Source organism: Glycine max, chromosome 6 (assembly GCF_000004515.6).
Source record: "Glycine max cultivar Williams 82 chromosome 6, Glycine_max_v4.0, whole genome shotgun sequence".
NCBI lineage: Eukaryota > Viridiplantae > Streptophyta > Magnoliopsida > Fabales > Fabaceae > Glycine > Glycine max.
Genome location: NC_038242.2, coordinates 15,342,641 through 15,356,483, shown reverse-complemented (window position 1 = coordinate 15,356,483; position 13,843 = coordinate 15,342,641). Strand labels below are relative to the sequence as shown.

The window sequence follows — 13,843 nt, the reverse complement described above, 5'->3', positions numbered from 1 at the left end:
CAACAATCTCATTGTTGGTGCCTATGGAGAGTAAAGCATGGTTGAAAAAGGCTTGGGTTGGCTGTTTATGAAACTTAGCAGCATTCAACAGACTTGAGGAGGAGCTCATGTGGGATGGCAGGGAAGAGATAAAGCCGAAGTACTTTGGGTGGCGATATGGTGCTGCTATTGGGTTTGAACGACGCGAAAGCATAAGCTCCATGGAAGGAAAGAGTTCAGAATGGATTATCTATGTTCCACTTGCAAAAATGGAGTCCAAAAATGCGCACTGGCTTTAGACTGGTCTGGATAATGTGTTGGGGCATTTCGATACACGCCTGAGACATGGAAAGCATCAAGAAAATTGTAGAAAGCATAGGAGAGGTAGTCGAGGTAGATGAAAAGGTGGAAGATCTGCAAAGATTTGATCGGGTAATGGTCCTTGTCAACACACCTTGGTCTCTGCTCATCAACCATTTGGTTACGTCGAATACCAACGGTGAAGAGTTTATAGTGAAGATTGTGGAGGAAACTTGCATAGTTCTCGAAAATGCATATGCAGAAGATTGAACTTCTTGGACTCATTGGAGATCTCTGCCGGGGAAAGCGAATCGGGCCAGATGCAGCATTTGTCTGCTCGCAGTTTGATGGTGAAAAACCATCTTGGGTGGTGGCAGAGGAAGATCAGAGAGCAGTGGTGGACGTTGATAGGAGACCATTAGCGGAGGAAGAAGGTGACGTTAGTACTAATAGCAGAGAGGGTGGAGACAAAGATCCTTTGACCGTTGGTGGTGGCCCATCCAACACGTTGACCTCAGTCAACCAAGGCACCCCAATCCGGGATTCGTTCTTGGAAGAGCCCACTGAAACACGTGGGCATGCACAATAGGAAGGAAGCTTGACAGATGTCAGTTATGCTTTCGGCGATGGACAGGAGCTCTCAACTATGGAAAAGGAAAGAAGGGTTGACAAAGTCAACAGTTTACAGAAAGACAGGGTGGAAGATGAAGCACTTTTTCGTAAACAAAGTGATGGAAAGGAAAAGGAAGTAGGTAATTAAAACAAGGGCCCTCCACAAAAGTCAGACAGTCTTGAATGAAAGGGTGTTGACAGTCACCTACTTCTGGAAAAGACAACAACTCAGAACTTGTCCTCTCAGAAGAGGATGTGGCTGACCAAGACAAAATGGAAGAACTGAACTTGGGTCTAAAAACTAATGTGCCTCAATCAGTATGGAAATTTACATGAGAACAAGAAAATACAAAGGGGATATGGTCCTGGTGTGTTAGGAGGAGAAAAAGAAACTAATGAAGACACCAGCCTTCGTAAAGACATTGGAAGTGCTAATGCTGAACCAACAAGGCCTAATTCTCTTACTTTGGATGGAGGAAGTGGTCTAAAAGAAGTTGCTATGTGGGATGCTTACGCGAAAGGGGCGAACACTGAAGGTTCAACTTCAAGCTCGATATACAAGAGCCCGAGAAGTTGTAATGCAATGATGGCGGCTGCAAGTACATGGGATTTTGGCTAAAAACATGGGAGCTAGCTTTGGGAAGGAAGTAAATGGATTGCTGTCCAAAATGGTTGCTTTAGATTAAAGAAAATGGATTGCTGTCCAAAAATGGTTGTTTTAGATGAAAGAAAATGGATTGCTGAGAAGAAGGGAGGGTGATCAATGAAGATAGTATCCTATAATATTAGAGGTTTGGGAAGGGGTTTTAGATGGGGAGCAGTAAAGAAATTGGTGGTAAAAGAGCAAGTGGATATGTTATGTCTACAGGAAACTAAGAAGGAAATGGTGGACAAAACTATGAGTCAGGCTTTGTGGGGGGATTCTGAGGTTAAATGGGCAACCAATCTAGCAGTGAACAGTGCTGGAGGCATCTTGTGCATATGGAGCGAATCATCTTTTGTGCTAGAGAAGGAGGTTATTGGCAGTGGATTTATTTAACTAGATGGAACTTGGAAAGGTGATGGCGAAAAAATCACTATTGTAAATATATATTCCCCTTGCGATGTAAATCTGAAAAGAAACTTGTGGAGTCAGATTAAACAATTAAGAAGTGCAAGTCATAACAAATTGTGGTGCATAGTCGGCGATTTGAATTGTGTAAGGAGACAATCAAAACGAGTGGGGGTTGGCCAAAGAGAACAAGGTGGAGGGATCATGACGTTGAGGATGTGCCTAGTAGAGGTCACAAATGCCCTTGGTATAGGCCAAACGAGACAGTTAAAAGCCTACTGGATAGGGTTCTTGTGTTTGCTGAATGGTTTTCTAAATGGAGTAGAAGTACTCAATTCATATTGGATAGGAATTACATAGACCACTGTTTAATCCTGTTGAAATCAACCATTGCCGAATGAGGTCCGAAGACCTTCAAGACTCTTGACTGCTAGTTTCAAGATAAATCCTTTGGGAAGACAGTTTGAGATTGTCGGAGAGAGAGCTCAGTACAAAGGTGGGGAGGCTTTGTATTAAAAGAAAAATTGAAGTTGCTGAAATAGAGATTAAAAGTGTGGAACAAAGAACAGTTTGGGGTTATTCACCAGAAGCTAAAGAGGGAAAAGCAAAAACTTAAGCTGGAAAAGAAAGGGGAGGATAAAGACCTGACTGAGGAGGAAATCAGACTGAGGAAGGAGCTGCAGGAGGAAGTTTGGGTGGCAGCGCACTTAAAAGAATATATTATGAGGCAAAAAGCAACAATAAAGTGGGTAAAGAAGAGGGGTTGCAATTCTAGATTCTACCAATGATTGTCTATTGGAAACGGTGCAAAAACTTGTTGAGGGGGATTTATATTGTTGAATTGTTGGGTAGAAGAGCTGAATAGAGCAAGGGAAGAAGTCAAACAATTCTTTTTGAGAAGGTTTGAAGAATCATCATTTGATAGACCAAGGTTGGACGATGTAGAATTCAAGACCATTTAATTAGGAGGCAAATGTAAAATTGGTGGCCAGATAGGACGAGGTAAAGGCAGCAGTGTGGGACTGTGGGAGTTCTAAGAGTCCAGGACTCGATAGACTAAATTTTAAGTTCATTAAGGAATTTTGGACGTAATGAAAATGGAAGTCTTGTGCTTCTTGGACAAATTTCATGCAAATGTATGCTTTCCGAAAGACAGTAATGCATCATTCTTGGCTTTTATTCCAAAGGTACAAGATCCACTAAATTTAAATGTATCTACAAGGCTTGATTTTTTTCAATTTTTGAGAAATGTAATACTTCTGCAAGATAGCCAAAATAAAAGAGTAACAATACTTAATTAAAAGTTCCACCATGGTAACATAAGATCTGTATACAAGACATCATTGTGTCTAACAATGAGAGAGAGAAACAGGGTGAGAGAGAGAAGCAGGGTGAGAGAGAGAAGCAGAGCGAGAGAGAGAAACAGGGTGGAGAGAGAGAGTGCGAGAGAAACTGAGAGCAGAGTGAGAGCGAGAGAGGGCAGAAAGCGACTTAGAGAGAGGGTGCTAGAATCAGAGCTCGGAAGGACAGAAAGATACCATCGACGATCTTCTTCAAGACGTCAAGCGGAGGGTCAACCTCGACCTTCATTTACAGGACAGAGCAGTCATGATGCAGGATACAATCATCATAACAGAGTTGATGTAAGATGGAGTCTAGAACAGGAAGAGGTTCACGATTCTGCCAAGGAAGAGGTTCACCATGGAGTATGGCATGAATTAAAGCACAGGCGGAAAAGGAGATTGGTAGAAAGCAGGGACAGAGTGGATAGGAGCAGCCTCAAACGTCAGGATAGAAAGGTGACACGGAGAAACAAACAAGATGTCACGACATTCGACTTCTCTAGATTCCCTGAAGGGGTCAAGGAGAATGATCTATGGAAGATTTTTCAGAAATGGGGAAAGGTATGGAAAGTCTTTATTCCCAAGTATAAGAACAAGGAAGGCCACAGATTCGGGTTTGTAAGGTTTACAGAGGTCCAGGACGAACGAAGACTGGAAACACAGCTTGACACCAACATATATATCGGAGGGAAGAAACTTTTCGTTAACAGGCCAAGATACGACAGGGGGAGGGTGATTCGGGAAAACAAGAATAGCACATCCGCACAGAGGGTGGTGCATAATCAGAAAACATATAAGGAGAATCAAGAGGACGCGAAGCTTATATGTCCTGAGGTCAGGAAGAGATCCTACGTGGAGGTAGTTAGAGAGGAGATGGAGGGAGAAGAAAGCTCTTATCGGAAGAAAGAACCCCCTAAACGCACCACAAGGTCTACGCAGAGGACAGTGGTCTTGAGCTCCCATATGGAGACCAATGACTGGCTCCAGAAAGCATGGGTTGGGAGACTAAAAAACAGAGGTATGTTCGAGAGGGTGGAAGAGGAGCTCAAATGGGTGTTAGATGGTGAGGTGAATCCCTGCTATTGGGTTGATGATTGGATCTTTCTTCCCTACCTGGACGATTCCAAGGCGGCACGACTGATACATGAGGAGAAACAATCGGGGTCTACTCCCATCACGGAGCTTCAGAAATGGAGCCTGCAAATTCGACCAGACCACAGACTCACGTGGGTCTTGCTATGGGGTCTCCTGTCGACTGTGTGGGCGCCGAAACACATGGAGAAGGTGCTGAAGGACATTGGCGAGCTTGTAGAGGTGGATGGGTACGTGGAGGACCGTAAGAGGATGGATGTAGCACACATCCTTATTCGGACAAACAGGAGACCGCGACTACAGGAGTCGGTGGTGGCCACCATCGACGGGGTCGAGTATGACCTGGACGTCATCGAGGATGTGCCAGGAATGCGCGCGTAGTGGAATCACATTGGAACGCTACATGCTTCCCTCCATCCCCTTTCTCGACACAGCCAAACACTCCTTTATCGGCCGGCGAGAGCTCCCCCGAGCACCATCTCGGTAGCGCTACCTCAGATGGCGGCTCCGACTACTGTGACGGTGAACTTTCCAACCATTGGGGTAAGCACCGTCTGCTTTCAGGCTGTCGTGACCAATGGATAAAACCCATTGGTCGAATCCGTGCTGATCGGTCCGTCATTGACAATGACGACGTGGACCAACCAAACGTTTCTGACCACCACCGAAGAGCAGACGCTGGTCCTGGTGACGTGTCCGAACCCAGCAACGGCCATATCACCCACAATGGAAACGAATTAAATGCCATTGTTGAAGGTCAAAAGAAGGCCAGCATGCAAATGGAAAGGGGTCTGTGAAGGTCAAACAAAACAGTGCAAACCAGCACAAAGACCTTTTTGATGAAGTCCTTGGGAACAAAAATACATGCACAGAAGGGGAAAAGGAGGAGAACATTTCTTCTGAGGATATTGTATCTCTCGCTAGTGATGTGCATGTAAAGGAGCCCTCCGTAGTCAATATCCACAGTGGTCAACATGACCCAAAGGAGCCTGAAGGTGTATTGGGCCCTAGGATTTTGGGCCCAGAAGAATCTGTTACTAAGGTTTATGTTAGAAGAAAGGAGGTGTTGGCCAGTAGGGGAAAGGCCCAATATCCTAAGAGTCCAGCAGTGGACTCATTTACAGGCCTAAAAACAGATTGCACTTCATCTAGTCAAGCAGAGAAAGTGGAAATGCAGTATGCCCTGATAAAAGATCTGGGCCTGACCTATGGGGGTGATGCTTCGAAGGTTCAGGAGCTTATGAAGGACATGGACACCAGAGATAACAAGATGGCAGCTGAGATGGGCATTAAACACCAACAAATATGATCATCCTCTCTTATAATTCAAGAGGTTTGGGGAGGGGTATCAAATGGGCCGCCATTAGAAGGAGCATTCTAAAGAATAAGGTGGACATAGCATGTATTCAAGAAACAAAAAAAGAGAGCTTTAATAAAGGGATCTGTCAATCCATATGGGGGGATTCATCTTCATCTTGGGATTATGTCCCCTCAGTTCAGGCTTATGGGGGATTGCTTTGTTTATGGAATAATTCTTTATTTGAGGTGGACAGGAAGGTGAAAGGCAGTAATTATCTAATGCTGGAAGGGAGGTGTGTAAACATTAATCAAAGGATGTTTGTGGTCAACATATATGCCCCTTTTGACCTTGTTGGGAAGAGACTTCTTTGGGATGAACTGAAACAGCTGAGGGCATCTAACCCTCTTGGTCTTTGGTGCTTCATGGGGGACTTTAATAGTATTAGAAACCAAGAAGGATACAGCTTATCCCAAAGATGTGCTGACCCTTTGAGTATCTCAGAATTCAATGCATGGATATTTGACATGGAGCTGCAGGAAATTAAATGTGTTGGCAGTAGATATACCTAGATAAGACCCAATGCAAGTGTGAAGAGTAGACTTGATCGTTTTCTGGTCTCAGACCAGTGGCTGGTTTCCTGGCCTGATAGCTCTCAATATACCCTCCCAAGGGATTTCTTTGATCACTGCCCAATCATCATGCAAACCAAGAAAGTAGACTGGGGTCCTAAGCCTTTTCGGGTAGTTGATTGGTGGCTTCACCAAAAAGGGTATCAAAGATTGGTTAGAGAGACATGGAGTAGTGAGCAAAAAGCTGGATGGGGGGGAATTCTGCTCAAGAACAAGCTGAGAAAATTAAAATTGACAATAAAACAGTGGAGTAAGGAGTATGGGAACATCAGCATTAAGGAGATCCAGAAAATTCAACAGAAGTTAAATGAAGTGGAAGACATAGCATCTACCAGAATTTTGTCTGAGGATGAGATCAAGGTTAGGAAATCCCTTCAACAAGAGCTGTGGGAAGTTTCTACTGCCTATGAATCTCTATTGAGGCAGAAATCTAGATCAAGATGGCTACAAGAAGGTGACAGCAACTCAGCCTATTTCCATAAGGTAATCAATTTCAGGAGAAATTATAACTCTATCCAAGGAATCCTCATAGATGGAGGGTGGGTACAGCAACCAGAAGTAGTGAAGGCAGAAGCTGTGAATTTCTTCCTCAAGAGATTTTCTGAGCAGAATTACTCCAGGCCAGCCCTTGATGGAGTTCAGTTCCCCTCACTTACTCTGAGGCAGATGGAGGATATGATTCTCCCTTAAACAGATCAAGAACTAAAGGAAGCTGTATGGAGCTGCGGTGGAGACAAATGCCCTGGGCCTGACGGTTTTAACTTCAATTTTATTAAACAGTTTTGGGGAGTGTTGAAACCTGAGTTTAGAAGATTTGTGGATGAGTTCCATGTCAATGGCAGCTTCCCTAGAGGCAGCAATGCTTCTTTCCTAGCTTTAATCCCTAAAGTAAACCACCCTCAGTCCTTCAATGACTATAGACCAATCTCTTTGATAGGATGCATGTACAAGGTGATAGCTAAGCTACTAGCAAACAGGTTGAGGAATGTCATACCTGTCTTAATTGATGAAAGACAAACAACTTTCATTAAAGACAAACATATACTTCATGGTATTTTGATACTTAATGAGGTGGTTGAGGAAGCTTGTAGGAGTAAGAATCCAGCCATGATCTTCAAGGTGGATTTTGAAAAGGCTTATGACACAGTTTCATGGTCCTTCTTGGATTATATGCTGCACAGACTGGGATTTTGTCTCAAATGGAGAAAGTGGATCTCAGCTTGCCTCCATTCAGCAACCATATCTATTCTTGTTAATGGCAGCCCTAAAAAGGAGTTTATTCCAACTAGAGGGCTGAGACAAGGGGACCCTCTAGCCCCTTTGCTTTTTAACATAGTTGGAGAAGGCATTACAGGCCTCATGAGGGAAGCAGTCCGGAAACAACTATACAAAAGTTACAGGGTTGGAAAGAAAAAAGAACCCACAAATATTCTGCAGTATACAGATGATACTGTTTTTGTGGGTGAAGCTAATTGGGACAATGTTTTGGTACTGAAGGCTTTGCTGAGAGGTTATGAAATGGTATCAGGCTTGAAGATTAATTATGCCAAGAGTCAGTTTGGAGTTATAGGGGGTGTTGTTAACTGGATCAATGAAGCAGCCCAAACCCTGAATTGTAGGCAATTGGAAACCCCTTTCAGCTACTTGGGTATCCATATTGGGGCTAAATCTTCAAACAGTCTAGTGTGGGAGCCTTTAATCAAAAAATGTGAATCTAAACTATCTAAGTGGGCTCAGAAAAACATATCAATGGGAGGGAAGATCACTCTAATTAACTCAGTTCTCAATGCTCTGCCAATATATCTGTTATCATTCTTCAAGATTCCTCAAAAGGTAGTAAATAGATTGGTGGCCTTGCAAAGGAATTTTCTGTGGGGGGGAGACCAAGATCATAAGAAAATTCCTTGGGTGAAATGGGAGATTGTCTGCCTGCCCAAGTCTGAGGGGGTCTAGGGATAAAAGACATCTCTAAATTCAATACAGCTTTGTTGGGCAAATGGATATAGGCCTTAGCTTCTGACCAGCAGCAGCCATGGGCTAGGATTATCAATTCAAAGTATGGAGGTTGGGCTGATTTCCAGTCTGTTCGTGTCCAAGGGGGGCATTCTGGCTGGTGGAGGGACCTAAGAAAGCTTTATCACCAGGCTGATCAAAGCAATTTTCAACAATTCATGTGCTGGAAGGTGGGGTGTGGGGATAAAGTCAACTTTTGGAAAGACAAGTGGTTAGGGGAAGATTCTACTCTTCAACAGAAATACAATCAGCTGTTTCTCATTAATAAACAACAATCTGACCTCATTTCAATGATGGGAAATTTTGATCAGGATAGTTGGAGGTGGGACTTCAAATGGAGGAGGAATTTGTTTGATCATGAAAGTGATCTAGCTGTGAATTTTATGGAGGAGATCACTTCCATACCTATTCAGAGGCATGTTAAGGATATTATGATCCGGAAAGCTGACCCTAGTGGTGTTTATTCCACTAAGTCTGCCTATAAATTATTGATAAGCCCCTTTTCCCCAGCCTCTGATGTGAGAACCTCAACATTACTATGGAAAATGAAAATTCCCCCAAAAGCTGCAGTTTTCACTTGGAAGCTTCTTAAAGATAGACTCCCCACTAGAGCTAATCTCATAAGAAGAAGGGTGATCATCCAGGACACTGCTTGTCCTCTCTGTGGCCAAGAGCAAGAGGAGGTGGGACATCTATTTTTCAATTGTAAGAGGATAGTAGGTTTATGGTGGGAGTCCATGAGTTGGATACAGGCTATGGGACCTCTCCCAGCTTCTCCAGTGGACCATTTTCTTCAATTTTGTGATGGTTTTGGAGCAGAGAAAAATCATAGTTCATGCTGTGGATGGTGGGTTGCTCTGACCAGTAACATATGGCAGCATAGGAACCTCCTGATTTTCCAGGACAAACCTTTTGATTCCCTAAAAGTCATGGATGATGCATTGTTCTTAGCCTGGTCTTGGTTAAAAGCTAGACAAAAAGGTTTCAACACTAGTTTTAACCACTGGTCTTCCAATATCTCGGAATCCTTTGGTTAATCTGTGTGGGATAACCTTATTAGTTGGGTTAGCTTGGGTTTTTTGGAGGGCGGCACCAGAGGTGCCTTGTATTTCCTTTATTCAGTACCCCTTGTACTGTTTCTGACTATAATAATATATATAATTTTGCCTTCCAAAAAAAAAGGCTGTATCTACAAGATTGTCCCGAAAATCCTAACTAGAAGACTAAAGAAGGTCATGGCTACCATCATTGATGAACGATAGAGTGCCTTTATAGAGTGGAGACATCTCTTGAACAACATGGTGATTGCTAATGAGGCTTTTGATAAAGCAAAACTGGGAAGGAAAAGTGGTTTAGTCTTTCAAGTCAACTATGAAAAAGCATATGATTTTGTGTGCTGGGATTTCCTCATCTATATGCTAAGGCGGATGGGGTTTTGCGAGAAATGGGTGATGTGGATTGATGGGTGTCTGAAGTCTTCTTTTGTCTCAGTCTTGGTGAATGGATGTCCCACAAATGAGTTCCCTCCTCAAAGAAGACTTAGGCAGGAGGATCCATTAACCCCTTTCTAATTTAACATTGTTGCTGAAGGCTTGACAAGTTTAATGAGGGAGACACCAAAGAAAAATTTGTTCAAAGGTTTCCTGGTAGGTAGAGATGGGTTGGAAATTAGCATTCTCCAATATGCTGATGACTCGGTATTTTTTAGTGAAGCAACCAGGTCCAATGTGAAGGCAATCAAAGCAATGTTAAGGAGCTTTGAGTTGGTGTCGGGTTTCAAAATAAATTTCGCTAAGAGCAGTTTTGGGGCCTTTGGGAGATCAGATCAATGGGTTAAGTTCGTCGTGAGATACCTTAACTGTAGACTCTTGTCATTGCCTTTTTCTTACCTGGGAATTGCCTTAGGGGAAAACCCAAGGCGTAGTGAGATATGGGATCGGATTATCTCTAAGTGCGAGAGAAAACTTTCAAAGTGGAAACTAAGAGACTTATCTTTTGGGGGAAGGGTGACTTTGATAAAGGTAGTCCTTAACTCAATGCCTATTTTTTTTTTCCTTTTCCTTTTTCAGGGTACCTAAGAAGATGGTGGGTAAGTTGGTGTGGCTACAATGATCATTTCTTTGGGGTGAAGGAGAGGGGCAAAAAAAGTTGGTGTGGGTGAAGTGGGACACAATATGTCTCCCTAAGAAGAAATGTGGTCTAGGGGTGCAGGATCTTGCGTGTTTTAACTGAGCATTACTCGGTAATTGGCGTTTGAACCTGTTTCATCATGCTGGCGATTTATGGGCAAAGATTTTGGAGTCAAAGTATGGGAGATGGGGAAACTTAGATGAAGCGAGGAGGAACCACAAGGAGTCAATATGTTGGTGGGACTTGTGTTTTGTGTGCAGTTTGGAGGAGGAAGGTGGGTGGCTCAATGAAGGTGTGAAGTGGAATATAGGAAGTGGGTCACGGATAAAGTTTTGGGAAGATAGGTGGAGGGAGGAGGGGTTATCTTTGATGGAGAAGTACCAGAGACTATATTGTATATCTCAACAGAAACATCACACTATTCAACAAATGGGCTTTGAGATGGGGGAATCGTGGGAATAGAATTTTGAGTGGTGGAGACTGATATTGGAAGGGGAGATGGAGCTAGTTGCTAGCTTTATGGAGGATATTGAGGAGTTGAGGGTTCAGCCTAATCAACGGGACATGGATTTGGAAGGGGGATGAAAGTGGATATCATTTGCTTAATGATGTTGTGGCGGATGAGAATGAAGATGGGGCATTCACACTAATTTGGAAAATGAAAATTCCAAGCAAGGTAGCACACTTTGTTTGGAGGTTGGTTAGGGATAGACTACTCACAAGAGCAAACCTAAGGAGTGCAGCTAGATGATTACCATTGCCTGTTTTGTTCGAATCATGAGGAGGAAGCATCCTACACATTTTTTGGCTGCCAAAGGATAATGTCTTTATGGTGGGAAAGCCTTGCATGGACAGAAGTTGTAACTGTGTTCCTTGCATCACCTAGGGAACACTTTCTACAACATTCATACTGTAAGGCATCAGGAATAGTCCAAAACAGATGGCGGATTTGGTGGGCTGCCCTCACATGGTGCATTTGGAATCACAAATAGAATTGTATTCTCAAATGAGGATTTTAATGGACAGAAAGTGTTGGAGGATGCAATTTTCTTCTGCTGGATGTGGCTTAGATATTTAGATAACGAATTTGAGCTGCCGTTCCACTTTTGGGCCAGTAATATTATATCTGGATTCTTGTACAGCGGAGGGATTAGACCATAGATACTTTTTGTAATGGGTATTCCAGTGTGCCCAGGGATGGGGTTATCGTATTCTAATATCTCAAGCATATTTCGATACCATAATCTTACATAGATAATATGCACACTGGGATATACAAATATTAGTACTACTTGTACTGATTTATATATACACACACACATTTTTGCTGATAAAAAAAAATTCCGGAGGTTGTATAGGGAACAGTATAATAAATGTGAAATATAAGAATAAAACAATTAATTACAGATAATGATGTTGATCATTCTAAATGTTCACTAAATGTTAATTGCACTTATTACACTAACACCATATATGCTTCTTGATTTCTTGAAGGTAGATTAGATTTTTTATCTGTTCCAAATGTAAAATTATTAGGTGCACTGAAATCATTGTTTTACCAGATATTCAAGAATGCCTCCAAATTTGTTGCCTATCGTTGTTACATCTATTAGAACAAGGATCGAAGAAGGGTTTTGGATGAAAAGTGATCGAAGTAGTCTGCTGGTTAGTTGTATGATTGATTGTTCAAAGTTTTGTTTGTCCTTCTGGCACAATGATATGTATGCATAACATTGACCTGCGTTAGCAGGCAGCTGCTATTGGTTGCTTGACATTAGCTTTGTCTACTTCACCATCTTCTGCTCAAATAAGGAAGATGCTCTATGATGAGGTTTCTTCAGGTAATTTTTATTTTATTCTTAATAGTAAAAGTACTTGTGTAAGTTATTACTTCAAAAATAATGAATTACTCAAAATTTGATATCAATGTTTACATAATTCATGGTTCTGAATGTGCAGTATATTTTATCTAGGTTCATTGAAGATAATATTTTCATTTGAAGTTTTCAACTAATATCATCTTTTCAAGTTTTTTTTTTTTTTTTTTACAAATGAATAATTTATTAAGATAGAAGAGAAAAATAGCAAATGCAAGAGAATAAAAAATCCTCAACAATATTTACCTGACAGGCCAATTTAAAAATCAGACTTGAGTTTAAGCTTTTTCTCTCTTTTTGATTCTGAAATCCTTTTATGGTATCATAGAGCTTGTTTGATCCCTGTGTTGTTAACAATGGCTTCCGCAAATAATTTTCAGCCTCCTCAATAACTTGTCAACTAAGAACCGAGCTTCGTAGTATACAGTTGCAAAATAAGTCTATATCTGAGTACTTGCTACAAATTCAGACTATTGTTGATTCGCTTGGTTCAATTGGAGTCACAATTTCTCCTGATGAGCAACTTGATGTTATTCTTGAGGGACTACCCAGGGATTATGAGTCCACTTTGTCAATAATCTGCAGTAAGTTTCATCCACTTCACAATTAATGAGGTTGCGATGTTGCTGCTAGGTCATGAATCTAGGCTTAATAGGTTTCAGAAACTTGACTCCCAAATCAGTGTTAATTTGACCCAAGGGGCTTCTACTAGCTCTGCTGTTAATTTCTCCGAAGGAGCTTCATCTTCTAACAGTACTGCCTATGTCCAACCAATTCAAGTGCTACAAAATTTGCCATGTTCTTCCAGTGGTAGCTCAAGCACTCAAACTGTTGATGCTCAAGCTCACCTCTCTCAAGGGAATTATAATAATTCCAATATTTCGAACAATGAAAGCAATGAAAACAATGGTAACCGATTTTTTAATTCTGGTAGAGGTGGATGTGGCTATGGAGGTCACAATGGAGGGAGAAGCAATGTTGGTAGAGGAGATGGCTGTGGTCGTGGTAGGTTTGCAAATGTTCAGTGCCAACTTTGTCACAAATTCGGTCATGAGGCTTCATTTTTCTACCATCGCTATGAAGAAAATTATGTTGCTACACAGCCCATGGTTTATGAAAACACACAACCACTTCTTCAGTTCAGCAACCTTCTACTCAGCAAGCTGTAACACAACAACTTCCCTCTGCTCAGCAATACATGCCTATCATGGCTCCTTTTCTTTACTACTATCCTCAAATGCCATATGTGCACAATGCTGGAGTTCAAGCAACTCTTCCTCCTAAAGCCCCTCCTCAAGCTAACATTGCTACTGCTGGTTCTGTTCCTTCAAACAGTTGGTATCCAGATTCTGGTTCCTCCCATCATGTCACTAATGTTTCTCTAAACATTCAGCAGTTGACACCATTTGAAGTTCCAGATCAGATACCCATTGGTAATGGGCAGGGTATTGATATTAATTCCCACAGGTCTAGCCTTATTTGCATCTCCTTTAAACTCTAAGTTTTCTCTCATTCTT

General features: G+C 42.0%; 1 protein-coding gene across 3 annotated transcripts in view; it reads left to right on the top strand.

Annotated features, from left to right (window-relative positions):
* LOC100778359 (HEAT repeat-containing protein 6) overlaps nt 1-13,843 on the top strand; it is a 91,648-nt gene that overhangs the window by 27,548 nt on the left and 50,257 nt on the right. For all 3 annotated transcript variants that reach the window (XM_006581858.3, XM_041016580.1, XM_041016579.1), the window contains exons 12-13: nt 12,012-12,114; nt 12,200-12,290. In XM_006581858.3, the coding sequence (XP_006581921.1) occupies nt 12,012-12,114; nt 12,200-12,290 (194 nt within the window). The remainder of the gene's footprint in view (nt 1-12,011; nt 12,115-12,199; nt 12,291-13,843) is intronic.